The sequence below is a fragment of the Lampris incognitus genome, chromosome 11, assembly GCF_029633865.1.
Source record: "Lampris incognitus isolate fLamInc1 chromosome 11, fLamInc1.hap2, whole genome shotgun sequence".
Lineage (NCBI taxonomy): Eukaryota > Metazoa > Chordata > Actinopteri > Lampriformes > Lampridae > Lampris > Lampris incognitus.
The window spans coordinates 15,358,085-15,384,870 of NC_079221.1; the positions used below are offsets into that span (position 1 = coordinate 15,358,085).

At 45.1% G+C, this 26,786-nt stretch overlaps 1 protein-coding gene across 1 annotated transcript in view; it reads left to right on the forward strand.

The window, feature by feature from the left end:
* The first annotated feature begins 18,612 nt into the window (after positions 1-18,612).
* Positions 18,613-26,786, forward strand: part of ppp2r3b (protein phosphatase 2, regulatory subunit B'', beta) — a 35,516-nt gene continuing 27,342 nt past the window's right edge. The window contains exons 1-2 of the mRNA XM_056289740.1: positions 18,613-18,801; positions 19,119-19,505. Coding sequence (XP_056145715.1) covers positions 19,152-19,505 — 354 coding nt within the window. The 5' untranslated portion in view covers positions 18,613-18,801; positions 19,119-19,151. The remainder of the gene's footprint in view (positions 18,802-19,118; positions 19,506-26,786) is intronic.

Below are 26,786 nucleotides of genomic sequence, written 5' to 3' on the forward strand. Positions count from 1 at the left end.
AGCACTCACTATGGCCATGTAGTCACTAAAAAAACAACACAACATACATACACCCTGCACATACACACTAAGCACACTAAAAAATGACAGTGACAAATTTCTCATTCAAATATCCCATACACAAACACAATGAATATATGCACACACACACACACACACACACACACACACACACACACACACACACACACACACACACACACCTGACACTGTCGGCATATCCCTAGGATGAGAGGTGTTACCTCCTCCCCCCACTGGGAGAGTAATAAACAGCAAAATCACTGCATTTACAACATTCACACCTCCCCTCCACACGCCGCAGACACACACAGCAGCCTCCAGTGGGATGCCCACAAACATAAATATTTACAGTGGGTACATACATACATACACACACACACACACACACACACACACACACACACACACACACACACACAAATACACACAGAACCTACAGCACATGCACGCACACTTTATTATTTCCCCCCGCTTTCCATTTCGCAACCTCCTTTCATTCAGCATCTTCACGTTAGGAAGGCGAAGCGGTGGAGGACATGCTTCCCAGTTTGATCAGACTGGTCCCAGTACAGCTGTGGCGATAGGGCCGGGTTTTTTTTGGGGGGGGGGGCGTTTGTAAATCTTTTGGGATTTAGCCTGGGCGTCTTTTTTTTTTCTATCCTGTGGTCCTCTCTTATCTTGTTACACACTCTTCAGGCTTTGTGCTTAAATTATGTATTAAGGTCAATGTCAAAACATGGAAGATGTGTAATCTGCAGGGAGTTCCCTCTTATTCATTATTACACTGAAGGCTGAACACAACTGTCAGCCAGCCACCGATGTGCTCAGCATGGAAGCTTGTGTGCTCAGCAGGGCCCCGCCGAGCCTCCCTCCACCGCACTCCTCTGCTGCGCACCTCCCCCTCCTCCCCCGCCCGGACAGACCCCTGATAGATGGATTTACCCGGCTAACCCGTCTCACTTAAGAACCTCTCTCTTCTACAGCGCCAATCTGAGAGCTGTCAAGTGCACCTACACGCCGGTGTCATAAATCTGAAGAACGTGCACGCCAGAGACCGCGAGGAGAAGAAGAAGAGGAGGAGGAGGAGGAGAGGGATGCGGTGGATGCATAGGGGTGGTAGTGATGATGGGGGGGGGGTCATCATGCCATGAGCTTATAGTTTAGGATGTTTATCTGATCTGAATTACTCTCTCCCTCCCTTATGTGCAGTATGCATGTATGTGTGTGTGTACATGAGAGAGAGGGAGAGAGAGAGAGAGAGAGAGAGAGAGAGAGAGAGAGAGAGAGAGAGAGAGAGAGAGAGGGATTATCAGTGTCATGTACTGCTTTGTGTTTTACTTTAAGGTAAACTGACATTTATGTGTTGACAGAACAAGCTATCATATCCCTGGTTCTGCCGCCCTCGGCGGGGGATTTGGATCCGGGGCTTCTCCGTCTCCTCGCTCTCCTCTGTCTCAACACTTTGACCCCTTGTTTTCTCAGTTGGCGTCAGTCTCCATCTGAGGCCTTTTACCTGTCAGATGTGTGCTGACGGCTCCGACACGCCAGCTTTGAGCCGGGCCACACGTCTTTAACCTCCACCGGCTGGCGGAGCTCTTCCTTTGTTATGTCACAGAGACAAGGAACGGACGGGTGAAATCCAGCTGGGGGAATTCTCTCACGACAAGATGCCCATTTGCACCCACAGCATACCCGGGAGGCCAGGACTTCGTATGAACCTGCATATCAATAAGGTTGGCAATTTATCAATTACTGTTATGACCAAACACACTGGGACCATCGACCAACAACCCAAACAACATTTAAACTAACTGTGTTGCCATCCAGGTGTTTTTATACGACTTTTGTCCTTTCAAATAATAAAAGTCTTGGTGGAAACAGCAAATATTGAATAAAATTCACCTCCCCAAACATCACGAGTTTTAACATTCGCTCGAGGTGGATACACTTTTTATTCAATAAAGAGGAATGTGGTAAACTGCACCGAGACACATCTGTCAAACGAAAAGAAAAAATGTGGATAGAATTTTTGTTTCTTTATCTTAACATTTTAGAACATTTAATTATTGTGTTAACATTTTATTCAAAAGTTGGATGGAAACTTAGCTAGCTCGCTAGCTCATGATACAACGTCCAGATAATAACTCAGTATATGTTGAAGTGACATAATAAGGACGTTATGGTAATGTAGATGCATGTAGGAAGATGGCGGCACGAACTCACGTTTGCAGCGGCTTCACCCAGTACCCGACCATGCGGTGTCTGTCCATGTCCACGTCTAAGTTTGTGTCGTCATGTGAAGTTTTTATTTTGATCGTCGATTATTTTTTTTCCATTTAATGGCTGGGAGAGCTGGCGTTGGATTGGCTGGGGGGGCCTGGTCTGCTGCGTCCGGTGGGCCCAAGGACCACGGCCCTGCTCGGAGCTGCGCCCGAGAGGAAACACCGAGGCGGTCTGGCGGCGGCCTCGCCTAGCGTTGGCTGTGCAGTGTTTTTGTGTGCGTATGCGTTTGGTGTCGTTGTGTGGAGTGCGGGGGAGGTGCATTGTATCAAAGGTGTCTGGCAGGGAGAGCTGGCGTTGGACCGGCTGGGGGAGCCTGGTCTGCTGCGTCCTGTGGGCCCAAGGACCACGGCCCTGCCTGGAGCTGCGGAAGAGGAAGCACCGAGGGCGGTCTGACGGCACGTGGAAGTGGGGCAGGCTAAGCTAACCGCTAGCCCATGCAGACCGGCAGTACCGACAGTCACCCTGGCTGGCGTTCCTTCTCTGGACAGTGGAATTTTTGGGCTGTGTTGCACTGAATGGACTGTGTTGTGAACTGTTTATGTTGTTTGTTTTTTCCTTTGTTCTCTCTGTTTTTGTATGTTTTTGGTGGTGTCGTTTTTGGAAGTTTTGGCTGTATCTTTTGTGTTGCACTGCTGTGGGCTGGGTGAAACGAAATTTCATTTCCGTTGTGGATGCAAGTACATGATAGAAATGACAATAAATTGTTCCTGATTCCTAAATTTAATACAGAATGTTTAGATAGATAGATAGATAGATAGATAGATAGATAGATAGATAGATAGATAGATAGATAGATAGATAGATAGATAGATAGATAGATAGATAGACAGACAGACAGAGACACAGATAGATAGATAGATAGATAGATAGATAGATAGATAGATAGATAGATAGATAGATAGATAGATAGATAGATAGATAGATAGATAGATAGATAGATAGATAGATAGATAGATAGATGTGTGTGTAGTTTTGATATGAAAGGTCAACCTGAAAAAAAAACAAGAAAAGGGAGCGATGGGAGGAAGAGGAGAATAAGAGAAAGAGTGAAAAGGAGCACAGGGGAGATCAAGGTTACCTTGTATATTTGGTGCTGATGGAGAGAGAGAGTCCATGGGCGCAAAGCTAGGAGGGCAAGGTTATCTCTCTTTGGAAATACATCCTCTCTCTCTCTCTCTCTCTCTCTCTCTCTCTCTCTCTCTCTCTCTCTCTCTCTCTCTCTCTCTCTCTCTCTCTCTCTCTCTCTCTCTCTCTCTCTCTCTCTCTGTCAAATTCAATTTGCTTTATTTGGGAGGACTATAACAAACTACAGAATTGCCAAAGCATTGTCCAGATAAGAAATCTTAACAAATACTATATAACAGACTCTCTCTCTCTCTCTCTCTCTCTCTCTCTCTCTCTCTCTCTCTCTCTCTCTCTCTCTCTCTCTCTCTCTCGCTCTCTGTCAATCTCTCGCGTTGGTTGCATCTTCTCTCTTAACCTCGCAGGTTGTGCTTAGGAAAATGCCTCCTGACTGGTGGGTCTAATTACAGACTCTGGCTGACCTGTGCCGGGCCGAGGCCTCGTCAGAACACTGATTTAACATGAGGCCCGTGCCGGCCGGCGCCTCACACTAATGAATACTAATGAATAATTATGGCTGGCTGGCTGGCACACCGGCCCACTGCAGGGACACGTGTTAATAAACCCGGTTGTGGAGTTGTAGGAGAGAGGCGGAGGGAGGGCCGACCAAGAAACAAGTGCTTGTTTGCTCGCTCGTGCCCACCTCACGCAAGGCGTGATCCACGCTGCCACCCTTGGGGGCACAGTGGAAACAGGAAACAAGTCAAGGTTAAACAAAGTTAACGTATGAACACTTGGGGGTGACGTGATGGAGCCTCAACCCCAACGTGGATGGAAAAGGGGTTTTCATCCATGGACACGCTACCACAGTCGATATAGGAAGCAGGCAGCGACAGGAAGTGAACAGCGGCCTTGGCCTGCTGATGTGATGGAACATGTCAGCACAAGATAAAGGTCAACAATAGCGTTCCTCCATCGACAGTATGACAGACAGCATGACAGACAGACAGTATGACTGACAGCATGACAGACAGTAAGCAGCCCAGAATGTCCATGCTGAATACAACAGACACGAATGAACCTGTGAATCCTGCATGACAGAAACAGAGTTTAGTCTGTTTGTGTTTGAATCTCTCTCTCTCTCTCTCTCTCTCTCTCTCTCTCTCTCTCTCTCTCTCTCTCTCTCTCTCTCTCTCTCTCTCTCTCGTGCTCTCTCTCGTGCTCTCTCTCTTGCTCTCTCTCGCTGTCTCTCTTGGTCTCTCTCTCTCTCTCTCTCTCTCTCTCTCTCTCGCTCTCTCTCGATCTCACTCTCTCTCTCTCACTGTCTCTCCTTCTCGGTCTCTCTCTCTCGCTCTCTTTCGTCTCTCTCTCGCTGTCTCTCTTGGTCTCTCTCTCTCGCTCTCTCTCTCTCCCCCTCATGAGGAGGGAAATGTAAAACTTGTTGGGTGTTATTTTTCTCCTCTCCGTTTGTTCTTTTGATCTGGGTGCAGATTATCTCCATCTCTTTGAATTTCACTTTCACTGTCATGTAAGCTCTTTTCATCACAGCTCTAATAATATTCAACTTTTAGGTCACAGTGGAATGCTAATTAGATTGCTATTTTAATTAATATGTCCCTGCAGGATTCCGTATCAAATCAGTTTTAACACTGGATCACGCACTTTGAGCCAATAAATTACAATAAACCCCAAAAATAAAAACACTTCAAAACAGCCGCGCTTTAAGGTGTACAGAAGCAGCCGTCGTTTGAACTGTGTTTACATAAATTGTTTATTGTTGCCCTAATAAAGTGCATAATCAACTAATTCAATGAGCCATAATAGATGTTTCTAGTCGTCCTAATGAAACCATACATGAACCTGCTAGCTAGATAAATACTTCAGCTTTGCTGCTTACAGTCAAGGTCAGCGTGCTGCTAAATGTTCTGTAAACAGTCCAGGTGTGTGTTGGACAACATGTGGGAGTGCTGCCGGTGGCATTTCACACTTTACCAGCGATTTGTGTGTTTGTGTGTGTGTGTGTGTGTGTGTAGAGCTTTGTCACTGTGTGTGCATGTGTCTGGCTGCACATGACTGTGTGAGTGTATGTATGTGTGTGTGTGTGTGTGTGTGTGTGTGTGCACGGCTGAGTCTGTCCCATTCATCATGTTAAGTGGGAATGGAGAGCCCAGGGATATGAGCCCTGCTGTATTCTGCTCATAATCAAAGGTCAGAGTCGGGGCCTCGTACTGAAATTGCTTTACTCTACAGCAAAACGATCATGCACACACACACACACACACACACACACACACACACACACACACACACACACACACACGCACACACACAGAGTTACAAATTACTTGCTCTGCCAAAAATTAAACCATGTCAGAGATTGTTTTTTTGAAATAGGAAACGCTCTTGGTTTGTTTAATCCATTGTATTTTTTGTTTGTTTGTTTTAAAGCAGGTTGTTCCTTTCATGCTGCAACTCCGTACGGTGCCAAACATGATAATTAGCAATCATAACACTATCTTTACAGTGATCCCCCCCCAACACTACTCCTCGTCCTCTTGTGGTTTTGCATCACAAACCTCCCTCCAGAAGGTTTTGCGGGGAGGAGGTTTTGGCTCTCTTTACATTGCTGCTGATCTGCTGCTGTGGCTCCAGCAGCAGGTCTGCTGAACCGTCACCACCGACGGTCCCTGCCTCCTGCAAGCACGCCGGCCGGGCTGCAGCCCACGGAGGCAAATTGATATTCATGGATGGGGAGGGTGGAAAACTATTTGGATGTTTATTATACTTTAAAATGAAGTGATCCGCATTTCACTGCCTGCGAGGTAATTAATGTGGGGAAATCTTGAATTAAAGATGTAAATCCTGACACTTTGGCAGGGGGGCCGGTAAGGGACAGTGGTCTCCAAGGTCTGGATTATTCTTGGCGTATACCAATTAACACCATGTATCTTCTTTTATGTTCACTTCAATTAAGAGCCTTTACAATTTTTAAGTTCTTTTCTTCTCGGTAGTTAGAGAATGTCAGAGACGCTGATCAAAGGCAGGAGCTGCCGTCCGCACACCATAGGTAATGCTGCTTTGCATAAAGAAATCTGCATATTGCTAAGAAGGTTTTCATTTCGTTTTGCATGAATTAGAATGCAGGAGATGCGGCGGTATGTCAAGTCGGGGAGGTGTGCATGCATCCATGTACACAACACCAGCATTCAGGACTGGTAGCAAACCATCATCTTAAGCTGGTGCTGATGCTGTCATACCAGCACGTGAATGAAACTCTGCAACATGAGCAACTCTGCAACCAACAACTCTGAGACATAAACAACTCTGCAACCAACAACTCTGCAACCAACAACGCTGCAACATAAACAATTCTGCAACCAACATCGCTGCACCCAACAACTCTGCAACCAACAACGCTGCGACATAAACAACTCTGCAACCAACAACTCTGCAACATAATCAACTCTGCAACCAACAACCCTGCAATATAAACAACTCTGCAACCAACAACTCTGTGACATAAACAACTCTGCAACCAACAACTCTGCAACCAACATCGCTGCACCCAACAACTCTGCAACCAACAACCCTGCAACATAATCAACTCTGCAACCAACAACCCTGCAATATAAGCAGCTCTGCAACCAACAACTCTGTGACATAAACAACTCTGCAACCAACATCGCTGCAACCAACATCGCTGCACCCAACAACTCTGCAACCAACAACTCTGCAACATAAACAACACTGCAACCAACAACGCTGCAACATAAACAACACTGCAACCAACAACGCTGCAACATAAACAACACTGCAACCAACATCGCTGCACCCAACAACTCTGCAACCAACAACTCTGCAACATAAACAACACTGCAACCAACATCGCTGCACCCAACAACTCTGCAACCAACAACTCTGCAACATAAACAACACTGCAACCAACAACGCTGCAACACAAACAACACTGCAACCAACAACGCTGCAACATAAACAACACTGCAACCAACATCGCTGCACCCAACAACTCTGCAACCAACAACTCTGCAACATAAACAACACTGCAACCAACAACTCTGCAACATAAACAACACTGCAACCAACATCGCTGCACCCAACAACTCTGCAACATAAACAACACTGCAACCAACATCGCTGCACCCAACAACACTGCAACCAACAACGCTGCAACATAAACAACACTGCAACCAACAACGCTGCAACATAAACAACACTGCAACCAACAACGCTGCAACATAAACAACACTGCAACCAACAACGCTGCAACATAAACAACACTGCAACCAACAACGCTGCAACATAAACAACACTGCAACCAACATCGCTGCACCCAACAACTCTGCAACCAACAACTCTGCAACATAAACAACACTGCAACCAACATCGCTGCACCCAACAACTCTGCAACCAACAACTCTGCAACATAAACAACACTGCAACCAACAACGCTGCAACATAAACAACACTGCAACCAACAACGCTGCAACATAAACAACACTGCAACCAACATCGCTGCAACATAAACAACACTGCAACCAACATCGCTGCACCCAACAACTCTGCAACATAAACAACACTGCAACCAACATCGCTGCACCAACAACACTGCAACCAACAACGCTGCAACATAAACAACACTGCAACCAACAACGCTGCAACATAAACAACACTGCAACCAACAACGCTGCAACATAAACAACACTGCAACCAACAACGCTGCAACATAAACAACACTGCAACCAACAACGCTGCAACATAAACAACACTGCAACCAACATCGCTGCACCCAACAACTCTGCAACCAACAACTCTGCAACATAAACAACACTGCAACCAACAACGCTGCAACATAAACAACGCGGCAACATAAACTTCGCTGCACCCAACAACGCTGCAACATAAACAACGCTGCAACATAAACAACACTGCAACCAACAACGCTGCAACATAAACAACGCTGCAACATAAACAACGCTGCAACATAAACAACACTGCAACATAAACAACGCTGCAACATAAACAACACTGCAACCAACAACGCTGCAACATAAACAACGCTGCAACATAAACAACACTGCAACCAACAACGCGGCAACATGAACAACGCGGCAACATGAACAACTCTTCTCTTTTCTTTCCTATTTTGGTTTCATTCGTTGGTTGCTGTATGCGCTCTGGTCGACGGGGAAAATGGTTTCTAAAACCTTGTGTTACAAGCTGTTCGCCGGCTATTAAGAGTGTTAATAATGTTAAAGATTGTACATGGCACAGTTAGCACCCAATAACTCCCACCCCTGAAATAATCACAGCCTGATTTATGTGGTGATTTCCAAGCAAGCCGCCTACAAAAGCTTCGCTTGTTTTCTCCATCACCGTCGTTTCACATGTGCGTGGCGCAGACCCGGCCTGACAGCCCCCTGCTCCTCCTCCGCTGCCTCCCTCATCTCCGCCTGCATTCTCCACCGTTCCCGTTCGTTCACAAGGGAGCTCAGCATCTAATCAGAGAAACCATAAAATAACCTGGGCGACAGTGTGCCCCTTCCTCATGGCCCTTCCTCATCTTCTTCAAGGAATTCAGAAGCGACGACGTGTGTGTGTGTGTGTGTGTGTGTGTGTGTGTGTGTGTGTGTGTGTGTGTGTGTGTGTGTGTGTGTGTGTGTGTGTGTGTGTGTGTGTGTGTGTGTGTCTGTATGCCTTTACACAGCCAGTGGTGAAAGCATTTCTATGAGAACAGATAGACGCTCTCGTGACCTCACAACAAAAGGAAAAGAAGAAAGGAAGTGCAACCTGTCTGAGTGGTAATCACTGTCACTTAATTACGTCCCACGGCTGCCTGTCAATAAATCAATGAGTAAATGAACCGAGCAGCTATGAGCAATGGCGACTCATTGTGTCCCCGTATTATTCTATCGATGTTCTACTAAGGGCCGCCCTGGAGATATTGGATGTTATTTAAGCAAAGTGTTGACACGATAATAACGTGTGCAGCTTCAGGCTGAAGAGACGGACAGCGTCCGCAGAGGAAAGAAGGAAAAGCAATCCTCAAAGCCCATGCTGCAACCTAGTCCCCTGTGTGGTCACATCCACTGGACATAACGAGACTACACACACACACACACACACACACACACACACACACACACACACACACACACACACACACACACACACACACACACAACACAAAATAGGGGAATGGAAATATGTTTAGATGAACAATAATTAGAAAATAAATGACACAATAGATCATTTGTATTGTGGTCTGTTTTCATGCTGTTAAAACAATGAAACGCCTGTAGATCACCCCAGCAGTCTCATCCAGACAACCGCACAAAAACAACCTTCAGCTGTAAAGTAGTCATATATATATACACACACACACACATATATATATAGTTATATATATATATACATATATAGTTATATATATATATATATATAGTTATATATATAGTTATATATACATATATACATATATAGTTATATATATATATAGTTATATATATAGTTATATATACATATATACATATATAGTTATATATAGTTATATATATATAGTTATAGTTATATATATCTGACTGCTGGCACTTGCTTTAATCAATTGCAAATGTCTGTGTCTGAACAATAAGAAATAAAACAGGGACGCTTCACAAATTCATGCATCTAAATATTCAGCTGGGCGCTCTGCCTTTGCAGCTGGGTGTCGTCATGACCCCGGCGTCTCAAAGAACTGATACCAATATTTTGCTCAGCCTTGCATTTATTTCCGGGGCCAATTACGCAGCCCGGGGAAAACAGACGCAGGGCGGAGCGCCCTCTGCTGGCGCAGACGGGTGGCCGCGCCGGGTCCGCCGAGGGGGAACGGCGCGCGTCCTGCGGCCCGGACACGGCGTTTCGCACTCATTTGGATGTAAGGGCCCGGAGATGAGGGACGTTTCAGCCGGAACAAACGACGGGAAAAGAAGATTAAGTCTACAAGGTGTCGATTAACGACTGGAATGACTTGTTTTGTGGCCTCGTTACACCCACGAGTCACAAAACAAGCCCCGCTCCTCTTTTTTGCTCCGCGCACCAAACGGGAGGATCACTAATGACCGGCGTTCAGACAGTGTCCTTTAACCTCACGCGGAGTACAGAGTGATAATCACAGCCTGGTTTAGTGTAATAGCCAGCCTGCTGCGAGAGCTTAACCTCTCCGAGGGACACTAGTGAAATAACAAGACACCGGCTCCCTCCGTCTTCACCGCTCTGCTCTACTCCCGTTTATGAAACAATTGCAAAAAAAATTTTTTTTTGTTATATTAATGTATTCAACCCAAATAAACAAAAGATGATAAACAAATGTGTGTTATTTTGTGTGCATATTGGGAACATGAATATGTATTTGCCAAGCGCTCAAACAAAGACACAAAGGGAGGCCCAACCTGTTGTTGGCTCAGCCCCTTTTTTTTCCCTGCTGCGAAAAACTCTGCTCCTTTAATAACCGCACATCATTATGACAATAGATGTTAGGCAAAACACATAAGCCACGTGCAAATCACACAGCGAGACAGAGGCGCGCGCGCGCGCGCGCACACACACACACACACACACACACACACACATTTATGCATATCATCACAGCCTGGCATAGTGTTTCACCTGTGGTATGGAAATACATCCATTCTAGTGTGCCGTCTCATATGTCTTTTTTTTTCCACACTGAAATGTCAAACTAAATAATTACCAGGCAGTATCAGACACATTTTGCACCCTTCGTCTCATCATCTCCCACCATAGTGTCTCCTTCTCCTCTCGGTGCCGTGGAGGTCTCCTCCCTGCAGCCCTGCACACACCGGGCCGGCTCCCACAGCCTCGCGATCTAATTGCTTTTCATTGATCCTGTCCGATCAGGTTGCTAATGCTCATCCTTTTCCAGCAGCTTCTCCCCGGCCCTTCTGCCGATCCACATTTGAGATGTGTGTTTTTTTTTGTTTGTTGTTGTTTTGTTTTTTTTCCAGAGCACACAAAACAAACATTTATTCACCAGCCGCGATGGAAATGAGACAGGCGGCCTTTGTCTCAACCCTGTGAGAAAAGGTCCCCTTAAACAAACGTGTAAGGGAAGAGTAGTGTGTATGAGTGTGTGTGTGTGTGTACGTGCACATGCATGCTTAAATGTACACATGCGTGTGTTTACTCGTGCACAGATGAGCCTGAAGTATTTCCGCTGGACCCTACGGCACTTGTCCTGCGTGCGGGGCCAGGTGGCGGGCTTGTGCTGCAGTCTTGTATACGGCGGGTTTCATTACAGTGTGGACGGGCAGATGGCCCGCCAGAGCGTCCATTAGCCAATAACAGGGGAAAGAAGCGAGTCTTGTGTGTCTCGGACGGGAGGCAGTGCAGCAAAGGGTCTTTCTTTATTTTGGAGGACAGTCGGTGAGGCTCATTCTGCAAGGTGAGCCGAACCAAGGATTTGGGACCGGAACCCAAACGCCTCCTCGGGATCATGTGATGTCGGCGTCAGAAGTGTGGGCCAGCCCGGTGCTTGCTGGCAGGGGCTTCAGCTGGGAAAGCTCTGAGGGAGAGCTCAGTTCATTTGACCGACGCCGCACCGCACTTTCCCAAACCAACATTTCTTTGGCTTTCTTCGAAATACCCTGAACCCAACTGGACCGCAGCCATCCGCTCTGAGGATGGCAGGCGTGCACGTGCACGCGCGCGCGCACACACACACACACACACACACACACACACACTCTCTCTCTCTCCCCACTCCGTGATGCTGCACCGTGGCATCAGTTTAATATTCAGTCCAGTTCTTGGTGGTATCAGATCAATGGAGAGGGTTTCAAGTCAGACGTCTCTGGCTCCCAGTAAGAGAACGCTTCCCTTCCTCTCAACATCACAGTTATTCCCCCCTTTTGAGGGAGCCACGAAATTAGGCTCAATTGTCTTGTGATGCTCATTAAAAATATTAACTTTAAATGTAGAGGACTTTTTTTTTTTTAGCTGGAGTTGTAGGTCAAGTTGCTTTGAAAGTAATGGCCTAATTACTGTAACTTAATGTATTATCGTTCTCGCCCGTCTCTTGAAAGAGCTCCGTGGCAAATGTGAACGCTGTTTTATTTGAGATGGCCGTGCTCTTTCTCTCAGAGCAGAATGAGAACGGCTCGTTCATGTCACAGTCTCGCATTATGGTACAGGACAACCGCACACTAATTGATCCATGCAGTAGACGTAAGGGGGCCAAGGTCAACAACTGCTGTGACCTTATCCCGTCTTCACATTTTCTATCAACCCAAAGCTTTTCCAGGAACGGACGGAAAATAAATTCTTCGTCCACTAACATCACGCTGCCGCAGCCTCACCCTCGCCCCGGCGTCTCACAGTCCGGCTGCAAGAACATCAAGCATGCAGGATCTACATCTCCCAGCGGATTCAAAGTGCATCCATTTCATCTGCCGTGGGTCGAACGGGCAGGTATGTTCTGCTCCTGCAGATGCAACCCACTCCTGAAGCACTTACACACACACACACACACACACACACACACACACACACACACACACACACACACACACACACACACACACACACACTCCACGCAAATGTGATGGAAAAATTAATGATGAAATTCAAGAAGGCCAAATGAAAGAGAAACCCATGTATACGTATGCGTGTGCGTGCATATGAAGTTGTGCGTGGGTGTGTGAGTGTGTGTGAAGTTGTGTGTGTGTGTGTGTGTGTGTGTGTGCGTGCGTGCGAGCGACGGCAGAGCCCAGTGTGAGCTCACGTGTGTTCAAAGGTGAGGCCTTGGGTGATGGAGCACAGGCTTCCCTTACCTCCTGTAAGTACAGAGGAGGATAAAAGGTGGCTGTAATGACCTTGGTATAATGAAGGCCTGCTGATTTCCATGATTTCCCCGCTTTCATGCCATGAATTTGCTATTCCATAGGAGGGGTGGGTGCGGAGGAAAGAGAGCTTGCTTTGTCTGGCCAAGCATTAACAACCATCATCAACATGAGCCGACATCAGAGCTGAACGCAAACTCCAGTTCCCATGTTCGAGCCATTGTGCAAAAGATTATCATCTCCAGACAAATTAATAGATGAAACAATTTTTCTAAATGGGTTCGCTCGTTCCTTTTCTTTCTTTTTTCTTCTTCTTCTTCTTCTTTTTTTAAGTGAACAGTTTAAGTGTAATTTCCCGAATTCATCAAGTTATTTGGAGAGTGATGTAATACTTGTTCCTTTTTTATCTTGAAAGCAAAGGCAGCATCAAGTGGAGTGCTTCTTGTGCAGCTAATATGGCACAACAAAATGAAAGGCTTCAAACGAGCTTTTCTACTCGGAGCTGATGCAGCGCTGTGGCCGACCTCCAAATATGATTAGACTGTGGTAAATACAACAGAAAACAATAAACAACTGGTAATTGGTGTGATCTTTTTGTCTGAATCGCGAGCGTTTATGTTTTGGCGCGCCGTGCCCTTCTGAGGATATGAAACAAGGGCCCAGCGCCTGCTGGATGGCCCCGTCTCATTAGAAGAAGAAACGACGATCACATACGTTCAACTTATTAACTGGCATCAACTCACTTTCACTCCACATGCGCCGTGAGCTGGAGGTGAGGTAAACATATTTAATAGGCTTACACGAGCGCGTCACGTTTGTACAGTGTGTGTGTGTGTGTGTGTGTGTGTGTGTGTGTGTGTGTGTCTTGGGGGCGTCTGAGAGCGTGCGAGAGGAAAGTCCTGCATCATCCCAGGTAAAGTCTGCCCCCTACAGGCGACCATGCTGCACTTCTTTGTCTCGTCAGCGCTACTTTGGGCGGGAAAAAAATCTGTGAATTCTGCACAGCATGTCTACGTTTAGGCCTGAGATTTAACATGGGGGGTGGGGGAAAACACACACACACACACACACACACACACACACACACACACACACACACACAGCGTGTGTTCAAGTCTCTCATATATGTGAGACCATCTTCACACGCAGGTTTTGCTGCTCGGCTCTCCTCCGCTACACACCACCTCTTCCATTAATATGTGATGAGAGAGAAACTCTCCGAAGACCTGATATGGGAGAGGCATTGTTTTTCTTTTAAAGTCATCTCAGATGGAGGAGGCAAACTTCAGAGAGCCGCTGACGCGTCTAATGAAAGAAGTCTCCTCCTCTGCGGCTCCGTTTCGCGCAGCTTATTAAGAATCTAAATGGCGGCTGAAGAGGGTTTTGATTTGCTCTCTGTGATTTTCTTCAGGAGCGGAAACAGCGCCGCGTGTTTGCGGTGGCGTCATGAAAGAGCCACGAGAAGCCTCGTCCCCATCCGGGGCCAGACCGGCAGGCAGAATCTCAGGTTCACTGTTTTCATCCACAGTTCAGGTGAAAGATGTCAGGCAGGAAGTGTGGAAGACCCACGTCACAATACTGCTGCACCTGCAGCAGTCTGGTAATTTTGTTTTTGCCAACAAGTCCTGTCCATTCCCGGAAGCCAGATGAAAAACTATGCTACTGAATAGCCAGGAGAAATGGCCTTAGGTGTGTTTGCACCAGAACAGACGTTTTAGCTCTGACTTTACGACAGGTACGAGCACCCACAGATGGACGGTAGATGTAGGAGGAGTGCTGTGAACAGAAAAACACACGTCCCCATCACACAAACTGTTATTCTGTCCACAACACTGTTATTCTGTCCATACCACTGTTATTCTGTCCATACCACTGTTATTCTGCCCATAACCTTGTTATTTTATCCATTACACTGTTATTCTATCAATTCCACTGTTATTTTATCCATACCACTGTTATTCTGTCCATAACACTGTTATTCTATCATAACAGTTATATTATATCCATAACACTGTTACTCTATCATAAGTTATATTCTATCCATAACACTGTTATTCTATCATAACAGTTATATTCTATCCATAACACTTTTATTCTATCACAACACTAGTTTGTCATTTTCATAGCAGACGTCATTCTGCACAAGCTTCCTTTAAGAACCGGTCTCCTTTCTTCTCCAAGTCGCTGTCGTTCCGTGTTTCAGACATTTACATCATGCTGGGTCACTTCCACATCTCCTCTGAATATCGAATTCAAAATAACCAAAAGAAAAAATGGTAAAAATAAAACGTATTCTTATGATGCTTCGTTACAACAAAGTGTGTCTACTGAATGGTTTTCAGATATTTGCATCCAACACCATTTCTCTTTTACCCCTATAACGAATTGCGAAAACACACTTGAAACTCATCTGACACGTCCCCAGCAAGAGCTACTATCTGGGTCGGAAAACGACATTTTGAGTCTCCAGAAGGCAGAAATCTCCACGCAGCAAGCTAAGCTCCACCATCACCTAGTGGCTGTGCTGCGGCGCGCAGACCATGACGCAATCCGCATCAGGTTCTGCGGAGCGTAATAGCAGCAAGAAACTTTGAACCGGTCTCCTTTTCCTTATTAGAGGCTGGCTGGCGGCCTCCTGCACCGCCCGGCTGGCGGCGGAGGGGGGAGCTGCTCCGCGTCCCCCGCGGATTGAGCCTCGGCCGGCCCTTTGAAATGTCCTTCAAGGCGTAAAAAACAACACGCAGAAAACCCCCCGTTTCTCCGCCGTAATTAGGCTTTGAAAAGTTGCAAAGTTTAAAGTTGGGAGACCTTGGCTTTTTTTTTCTTCTTCTCTCGTTTCTGATATTGATTAGGGTTTAAAATACAGAGAAGCCGCGCAGTTCGAAAGAACAAAGAGGTTTGTGATTATGTTCCGAAGAAAACTCGACTTAACCGCTGTTACCAAGGGAAGCAATCAGGAGAATCCAGTCAATAATGTTCACAGCGAAATACCTACAGGCGCTTTGCGCGCGTGCGGACGTGCACGAGAGGGCTGCTGCAGCAGTGCGAGGGGAGACGCGATCGCGGCGCTTCAAACTTCGTGCAAAAAGCCCGAAATACACAGTTTTTAATCACCAATCAACATTATATACATGCTCTTTTTAAGTCATTTGTCCCCGCACCGTCCCTCGCCATTGATCTCGATAGTTACACTAACATAAAACCAACCAAAAGCGGTGCAGCATCCATTTAAAACAAAGAGCGAAGGGGAGAGCGTTGATGAAAAGCTGTGGCAGCACGCGCCGGCCTGCGGCGGAAATACCGCCTCCTCACTTCCCGTCACAACGCTTAGCGCTTAACTCACGTTGTTGGTTTCGTTCTATTGATGTAACTGCACAACAGCATTACAACCAGACGGAAATGACAAAAATGATGTTTGCATGACTTAAATGAGTCACATAGTTTTATGTGGTTTGTTTGTTTGCTATGCACGAACAGTACCAAAGTGATCGTAATGCTCCACTAATTTACAACAGAATAACAACTTCGTGATACTAACCAATAAAAAATTGAAGTATTGTGTGCGTGCGTGCCAGGCACACAGCATGAGGTTTAGAGAGGTAAAGTTGCTTTTCTGAGGAAAATAAACAACTTTTTTTCCTTTTTTTTCTCTGCTCCAAGTGTCAAATGTTGTGGCTGTTATTTGCGCTGACCTTTCCTTGTGATCTTGTCTATGCTGAGGATGCGATGTGGAGGCCTCACTCCGCCATAAAGTAATCAATGAGGCTTCGGCTTCCCTCTCGCCAGCCAAATGTAGCTGCATCTCTATCAGGAGGAAAGGGCAAAGCAACTGGAATCTGGGGCAGATTTATTGTTGTTATTCATGTGAAGAGAAGCGACGTCGGGTTTACAAAAGGCTAAGTTGAACTCATAGGACTTAGTTTCCTGGATAAATAGGCCTGCTTCAGAAAGAAGACCAGAAGTCAAATCTGAATTATGCATGGCATCGTCAAACGAGCAGGAATGTGAATGGCAAGTGACATGTAAAGAACACACGGTGAATTAAATTATATGAAACGAAATGTTTATGCCCACACACGTGTTGAATAACAAACGTGTGAGGAGACAACGTTAATGCAGCCAGGAATATATGGGTCTTTGTGGCAGGAAAATCCATCTATCCATCCATTATCCAAACCGCTTATCCTGCTCTCAGGTTGCGGGGATGCTGGAGTCTATCCCCAGGACTCACTGAGGGGCAGGTGGGGAGACACCCTGGATAGGCCATCAGGCCATCTCACACACTCACACACACACACACACACACACACACACACACACACACACACACACACACACATAGGCCATCAGGCCATCTCACACACTCACACACACACACACACACACACACACACACACACACACACACACACACACACACACACACACACACACACACACACACACACGCCTAGGAACAATTTAGTGCGGCTGTTTCACCTGACCTACATGTCTTTGAACTGTGGGAAGAAACCGGAGCACCCAGAGGAAACCCACGCAGACACGGGGAGAACATGCAAACTCCACACAGAGGACGACCCGGGCGACCCCCAAGGTTGGACTACCCCGCGGCTCGAACCCAGGACCTTGTGCAGGAAAATGTCAGATTTAATTTTTACATGTTAGCCTACATAAAAAAAAATTCTTACAGATTGTCTCCACATGTGGAACTAACCTGCAGTACACGCAGGCCTACTGAATATACTGAGAAATGAAGAAAAAAAACCAGGCAGGTGAATCTCACCTGATGTCTTCATGTAAACTGTTTCAGAGGTGAATGTGACTGAAGTGGGAACAGGGAAGATGTGCTTCACTACAGGTGGCCTCTAACAGAGACAGGATGATGGTGACCTGTGAGCGGTATTTATGTGCTAAAGTTTCACATTAGTTGTGTTTCTTTGTTACCAAGGGAACGAGAATTGAACAAGTTGCACCTGCCCCCCCCCCCAATGAGATGAACGCTAGCGTTTGCAGAGAGGATATTAACAAGCTTACTGTTGTAATTTGCAGGTGACTTAACTGCTTATGTTTAAATTAATCTCATGGGATTAGCGATATAGATAACACTTCATTCAACAATTTCGAGTAAGTGACTTTATATTGGCATGTGTGTGTGTGTGTGTGTATGTGTGTGTATTAATTAACTGTAATACCCCTTGAGCGGCTGTTGCAGCTAGAAAAGCGCTATAAAAATGCAACTTGATTGACTGATGATCCTTCAGCACAGCTGATCAGCTTCCAAAGCGCGTTGATTCACTCTCCGGAACAGTAGATGGCGGTAGTTTTCTTTAAAACTGGAACCAAATGCTGTTTGAAACTGCAGGAAGAAGAAGAGGAAGCAGAGGAAGAAGAAGAAGAAGAGGAAGAAGAAGAAAAAAAGCGAAGAAGCTGTCTTTAACGCCGGATAGCGCCAGCTAAATTAATATAGCTCTTATTTAGTGTTAACTGTCATTCTGTTGCTTTTAACGTCAGCTTTTTTTTTAGTTATTGAAGTAACTTAGCGCTTAGTGTATGTGTTAGTTGCCCAGCTGCATCGGCCAAGGTAATGTAACTGGTTTTATTGGTTTATTACTGGGCTCTCGATTCATTGCTAGTTAGCCCGCTTAAACTGGGGCTTCCGCTGACGTCATCTACCGTCTTCCAAGCCACGCGCAGCAAACTGTCCAGCTACTATGGAATAACAAATAATATATGTGCTGTAATGTCATATGTAATGTAATATGACATGAGATGTAATGTATTATGTATATGTATGTATTATGTGTTAGCTCTTTTCATAGACTGTGTGCTGTGTATACAGGTCATATCCTGTCTGTTGTCTGAAACTGATATGCGGGTTTTGCCCCCCCCCCTTTACAGGTGCTGAGGTCAGAACAGGTGATACTGCACAACATGCCCTCCCCACAAGTCCTCCAGCCTGTTCTTAAAATGAAGGTGGATGAGCTCTTCCTCACCTGGCTGAGTGAGTCAACCACCCAGTCAGCACTCAATGATTACCTCGACCTCATCAAAAGTGGAAAAAGCATTGATTTGGACAGTGTAAACACCAAGGACAAAAAGGCAATAACCTTTAATGAGAATAACAACGTGGCATCCCACAGAAACCTGGAAGAGAGGAAGACGGCACTCCTCAATAACCCCTCCAGCCCCCCCTCCTCTCACACACTGCCCTCTGGGAGAAGCAGCAGTGGCAGGGTGACGGGACCCGGTGGCCGAGCTCTATGCAGGTCTGTCAGCACTAAGAAGGTAAGCCTGTCCAAATCATCATGTGTTGAAGAAATGTGCTGGAGAAATGTCAGTAATTTCTGTATTTTGGCCAACAGTATCCAGAGAGAAATTGGAATGCATCCTTTTGGCAATCATTGATTAATCTTGTCATATTATACAAACTGTCATGTAACAGCTGTACAGGTTTAAATGAGATTTCAGATTATTTCTGCTGTAGGACGTATGCCCGACTTTTCACTCAATTCGCCTTATTTACCTTGCCGCCATGTTTGGTTAACTGACATCATGAGGAGGATTAGATGCGGAAGTGCCATAGACTCAGGGGTGCCGCCAGGGATTTTGCGCCCCTATAAAGAATATGACTGAGTGCCCTTTATTTATTTAATTAAGCAAATAATTATTTTAAAATTTAGAAATTGAGCACCGTTGTGGCACCCCCTCTAGTCTGGCACCCTTAGAATATTCATAACATTATACCCACTTACGGCGCCACAGCATAGATTCTAATGTTAAAACTATTAAAAATGTTAAAAGCTATAAAAATACAATTTCAAGAGTAGGATTAATCACAGTCACAGCTGAAAATCATCTCAGTAGCTACAATAAAACATTTCCCATGGCTGAACTATTTCAGCTTACCCTTGTTTTTAGAATAAATGAAAGTCAGTCGGCAGAGCAGCCATTCGCCTTCATTCATTTTATATAATGAAAACCATGAAGTTTAAACACTTTGGAAGACTTTTAATAAGGTCTTTGAAATTATGATAGCCTGATCTGAAGGTCATTTCATCAGGTGCTACCCTTGAAATAGTATTTTTATAAGCAGAGTTTTTTCATCGGAGTCTATGGCACTTGCGTGTCTAATCCCCCTCATTACGTCAGTCAACCAAACATAGCGCCGAGGTGAATACGGTGAATACCAAAGCTGACAAGGTGTGTCTGAATTTAAGTTTCTGTGGTGTGTTACCATAGGTATCTGTGACTAAAGGGTATGCGATGTGATCGCAGTCTCTGCACACTGTCTTTAGGAGTAGGTGTGTCAACTTAATCTGTACAGCGGTTGTCCACCTGTGGCATAATTAGAATCCACACTGTGGCTTTTGTGCACAGTGGGTGTTTTGAATATTTGTCTGAATGTCTGTTTTAAATAACAAACTAACATGCCTGCCAAATTGACAACCATATCAGGGTATTAGTCTTTGGCCTGCTCATCCACTTATGTTAGTTCATCCAGTCCAATCAAGCACTCCTAAGTGAATCGGCTTATTAGTCTTTTAGTTTAGCTAATTAATTATACAACATACATTGTTGTTAGGCTGCATTTTCTAGTGTAACACACCTAGGCATAATTTCAGCAATAAAAGTATCCCCCCCCCCCCCAGACTTGTCACCTTCACATTGGTTAAAATGAAGCCCTCATGTCTATAGAAATATGTAGACTCCAACTATTTGCCAAATACTTTCTAAATGTTCAGGCCTCACACATCAATTAGTGTGCTCTAAGATGTGGGAGCATCTGAATCCTGACTATCCCTGGCACGCTAATGACTCCCCCTGGTTTGTGTTTCTTACCCGGCCTGCTCAGGGCCAAGCCTGCTCTTCAGGGTCTCTAGCAATAAATGGGGATTAGCTGGGAACAGCCTCCCTTATAGGGCCTAACAAGTAGTAGAAAGCAAGTGAAATATTCGGTATATGTTTTGTTTGTTTGAAGTGTATGGCCTACTTAAATCTGAGAGGCAGAGTAAAACTGTTTTTATTAGTGTATGTGATGACAGCGAGACAGCCTGGCAGCTGGTGGTATGTGCTCTCAAACTGCTCACCTCTCTGTATGTTGACATGTGGAGGGCACCTCAGAGGAGACCCCAGCTAGTGGCTGATGGATCCGTTGCCTTCTCTTAGTGCTAAACAGGGAGACTGAAGCACTAGATCTGAAGTCAGAATTGGAACAGTTTGAGAAACTTCATTTGTGTGTTTAGATGGCCTTTGAAGAGCTGTCCTCTGAACTACCCATTAAAGTCAGATTGATTTTGTGTGTAATAACCCAACAGTCTCCATCATTACTTTATCAAAGTCAAAGGGCTATTAAAAAAAAAGAGCAAAAAACAATTTTCTTTGAAAATGGATTCTATGGAATAGTTCAAAAGTGAAATGGCCTGACCATAGGAGTAAGAGAACAGAATGGAAGTTCAGTAAAGTTGCAACATGACTCAGACTCCATCTCTGTGGATTTCAAATAACTGTCTTTTTCATGAGAGACATCTGTTGGAAATGAATCTTTAAAACTAAACTAAAGTATAAAACTAGAGTAGAGACCAAACTGGCTGAGTGGAACCTTGCCTCAGCTTGGTCTGGCATGAAAACAGTCGCAGGCATACAGATTGATGGCTTCAGGTCAGAGCGAATTTGCCAATGCTCTTAGTAAATTCTACCTGAGATTTGATCGGTTTGACTTTAAAGATGGCAGCACAGTGGTGCAGTGGTTAGTGCGGTCGCCTCACAGCAAGAAGGTTCTGGGTTCGAGCCCTGGGATAGTCCAAACTTGGGGGGGGGGGGGGTCGTCCCGGGTCATCCTCTGTGTGGAGTTTGCATGTTCTCCCCGTGTCTGTGTGGGTTTCCTCCGGGTGCTCCGGTTTCCTCCCACAGTCCAAAGACATGTAGGTCAGGTGAATCGGCCATACTAAATGGTCGACTCACCTTGGTGTGTGTGTGTGTGTGTGTGTGGACCCTATGTGATGGCCTGGCAGCCTGTCTAGGGTGTCTCCCCACCTGCCGCCCAATAACTGCTGGGATAGGCTCCAGCATCCCCGCGACCCTGAAAGCAGGATAAACGGTTCAAATAATGGATGGATGGATGGACTTTAAAGATGAAGTTGAGGGACTTCAATGTAAACTTAAAGAAAATTAGCACTTTGTCCTGGAGTAGAAAGAAGTTGAAAAGTCCTTCCTTTCTCTGAAGATAAACAAGAGCCCTGGTTCTGACAATATCAGTGGCATATTACTGAAGTCTTGTGCTAGGCAATTAATTTCTATCTATTATATTTTCAACATATCTCTTAACCCTACAATGTGTACCTAATCTGTGGAAGTGGGATCTGATCACCCCTGTTCCTAAATGCGACAGCCCCAAAGCTTTTAATGACTTCAGGCCATTCGCCCTGACTTCCCTTGTAGTGAACATTTTTGAAAAGCTTGTGAAGACAGAGGTTGAAAGGGAGACCGAGCATGCACTCGTCCCTATGCAATTTGCCTATAGGGCACACAGAGGATTTGAGGATGCTACAGTCACCCCACTTAACCTTTTGTTTAAACACCTAAAGGGAAATAAAACTCATGCTAGATTGCTATTTATTGATTTTTTTTTCAGCCTTTAATACTATCCAACCCCACATTTTAGCCATGAGGCTGACAGAGCATTTGAGTTGAGTCACAATTTGGTGGTTGGATAATGGATTGAAGGTGAACGGCATTTTATCAGATTCATTATGTTCTTCTACTGGCTTGCCCCAGGGCCGTGTTCTCTCACCTTTACTTTATATTCTGTACACAAACATGTACCAAAGTAAGCATGAGAACAGGAACATATTGAAATTTGCAGATGATTCAGTCGGTGTGAGTCTGCTACACGACAAAGAATCCAGCCATGCCCCAGTCATTGATGAGTTTGTCGTCTGGTGTGACGACTCTTTCTTGGCGCTAAGCATGTCCAACACCAGGCTGTGGGCTGTGTAGAAAGCTGCAAGTATTTTGGGATGGTTATAGACTCTAAATTGACCTTTGAAAAGAATGCTTAGGCAATGTGTAAAAAGGGACATCAGCGTTTGTTTTGTCTCAGAAAACTGTCCTGTTTTCACATTGATAAAACCATGATGACCCTCTTTTATTGAATCAATCTCGGTCTTTTCCCCCAGGTTTGGTAACCTGTCTCTGAAAAACAATTGTCTAAACCAAATTGTCAAGTGGGCTAATAAGCTCATATGCAAGTCTCAGCTCAATCTATCAGTTCTTTACTCCTCACAGCTGCAGCGTAAGGCGAGCTGTGTTCTTTAGGACTGTTCCCATCCCTTACATAGCGAATTCCATTGTCCTTCACTCCAGCTGTCAGTTTGTGGCCCCAAAGTGGAGAACAGAACAATACAGAAATGTTTTTGTATCTGCAGCCATTGCACTACTAAACAAATCTAGCACAAGACGATGCACTTCTTCCCTGCATGGCACTTTAAGCTTTTGTGTGTGTGTGTGTGTGGGGGGGGGCACTTTGTCATGACCTTCTTAGGAGTTCTTACACTGAAACTTTTTTTGATGCTGTGATGATACTTGTTTTAATGTATTTTGTTTTGTTGTCTTTTGAATCTGAATCGCTGTGATGTCATGTTTTTAACTCAAGCCCTGAAGGTGGAATGGCAAGAGGTTTGACAGATATTGGTGAGCGTTTCGATTTCCACATTCATATCGCTTTCCTCTCAGCTCCCAACTACGGCTCCCCTCACTCGACTACGAAGCAACTGCTGGACAGTTTGTGTATTCTGCTGTGACGTGTGATGGCATATGCCTACACTAAAGGCAGTGTAATCTAGTATAAAGTAATGCTTCTATTTAAAGGCAAGCAAAGAAATTCCTGAATACAAATACATTCTTCAAAGGCTTAGTTAAAAATTCAATTAACGTCATGCTGATGCTGCCTGGAACAGCTGGTCCAACTTTGACACCAGACACTGATATAGATAGCTTTAGTTCCCTTGTGTTGGCATTAGATACTCAGAACTGAGCCAGTGAGACGAGGTGTGGCAGCACACCCATCCCTTGTATAAGTCACTGTAAAAGTACTCCTATCAGATGCTGGTCATTGTTAGAATAAGTGTCAGCTGATGATTCACACTGCTATGCCCAAATCAGCTCCTAATGAAGGCGTTGCTTTTGGCTCTGCTATGTAGATCGACACCTATGATCGCCTTGTGTCATGAACTGAAGAGGTCACTCATCGAGACAAGAGTGAGCCTACTCCTTTTAGGCCTATTACAATCTGTTTTTGAAAGGTTTTACTTTACACAAAACCTGTTTTAAGCCTCATCCCACAGCTTTTGAAAAATGCTTGTTGTGATGTCTTTACGTGTCCAATTATAAACCCTAAAAAGGCTCTTGTGTTCTGCGGTGCAGGTTTTGTATCCCATGCTCATTCTCAAGATGTCATTTTATAACTTGCTTGCTAGGGCTCAGCAACTTAAAGCTATTTGGAGTGGGGGTCAAGGGTCTTATTATTACTTGCTGGCCTATCGGAGACCCAAGTGCTAAACAGTTTTGTGCAAGTGTTTTCTATTAGCAAGGCTTATTCACTTGTAAGGGTAACGTAAGCAATTGAAAAGCTCTGCCTTTGAAAAAAAAGGCTGGACCAGCTCATAGGTCTGCAAACATTATTCTGTGATGCAGGCTAGAACTGGGCACTGATCAGTCAAAACATTAAAACCACCTGCCTATTATTGTGTTGGTCTCCCTTGTGCCGTCAAAACAGCTCTGACCCATCGAGGCATGGATTCCACAAGACCCTCTGAAGGTGTCCTCTGGTATCTGGCACCAAGACGTTAGCTGCAGATCCTTTAAGTTCTGTAAGTTGCGAGGTGGGGCCTCTGGATCAAACTTGATTTTCCAGCACATCCCACAGATACTCGATCAGATTGAGATCTGGGGAATTTGGAGGCTGGGACAACACCTTGAACTCTTAGTCATGTTCCTCAAACCATTCCTGAACATTTTTGCAGCATGGCAGGGTACATTATCCTGCTGAAAGAGGCCACTGCCGTCAGAGAATACCATTGCCATAAAGGGTGTACATAGTCTGCAACAGAGTTTAGGTAGGTGACATGTGTCAAAGTAACATCCACATAAATGCTAGGACCCAAGGTTTCCCAGCAGAACATTGCCCAGAGCATCACACTGCCTCCTCCAGCTTGCCTTTTTCACATAGTGCATCCTGGTGTCATCTCTTCCCCAGTTAAACAATGCACACGCACCCGGCCGTCCACATGATGTAAAAGAAAACATAATTCCCCAGACCAGGCCACCTTCTTCCAATGCTCCATGGTCCAGTTCTGATGGTCATGTGCCCATTGTAAGTGCTTTCAGCGGCAAACATGGGTCATTATGGATACTCTGACCAGTCTGTAGCTACGCAGTCTCATATACAGCAAGCTGTGATGCACTGTGTTCTGATACCTGTCTATCATAGCCAGCATTCACTTCTTCAGCAGTTTGAGCTACAATAGCTCTTTTTTTGTGGTATCAGACCAGACGGGTTAGCCTTCACTGCCACATGCATCAATGAGCCTTGGGCGCCCATGATCCTGTTGCCGGTTCACCAGTTGTCTTATCTTGGGCCACTCTTGGTAGGTACTGACCACTGCATACCAGGAACGCCCCACAAGACCTGCCGTTTTGGATATACTCTGACCCATATGTCTAGCCATCACTATTTGGCCCTTGTCATAGTCACTCAAATCCTTATGCTTGGCCATTTTTCCTGCTTCCAACACATCAACTTCAAGAACTGACTGTTCACTTGCTGCCTAATATATCCCACCCCTTGACAGGTGCCATTGTAATGAGATAATCAATGTTATTCACTTACCTGTCAGTGGTTTTAATGTTTTGGCTGATTGGTTTATCTATTATTAATATGAAACTAGATGTGTTGTGGATTGTGGTTCTGGTAATATGGTAATATAACTTAAATGTTGTCATTCCCTGGTCTTAAAGGCTGCAACACAGTAAAGTGAGACAATTTTCTGAGCTTATTTGACTGTTTTAGTGAAACGAACAATGGATGTCTTTTTACCTGCTTGGTCTTCATATCCACATTACTAATGATCATTTATCAATATTTTCTGCTGTATCCAATCCACACCCAGTCTTATGGAAGCACCAATAGTCATCCACTAAATGTTGATATATTATCAATAGTGTCTTTATGCATTCTCAATAATCCAGGTAAAGAAATCATAGAAAGTTGAATCAGTTTACCTGGACACAACGTTTATTGGGAGAAATGTTTCATCACTCATCTAAGTGGCTTCAGTCTCAACTGACTGCAGGTATCCCCAGCCTTAAAAAATACAGTGGCATAACGACCGAAAACAACGATCGGTTTCATATGCAAATTGCCGAAGGTTTGACTTTTCATCATCTACTGGAGCACAAACTAGGAGTCATTAGGATACTGTACCACCAAGGTGACACAGTGGCCGGGGAAGGGGAGAGATCCCACATTAAACAGGCCCTGGTTAAGTGCGGTTATCCTGACTGGGCGTT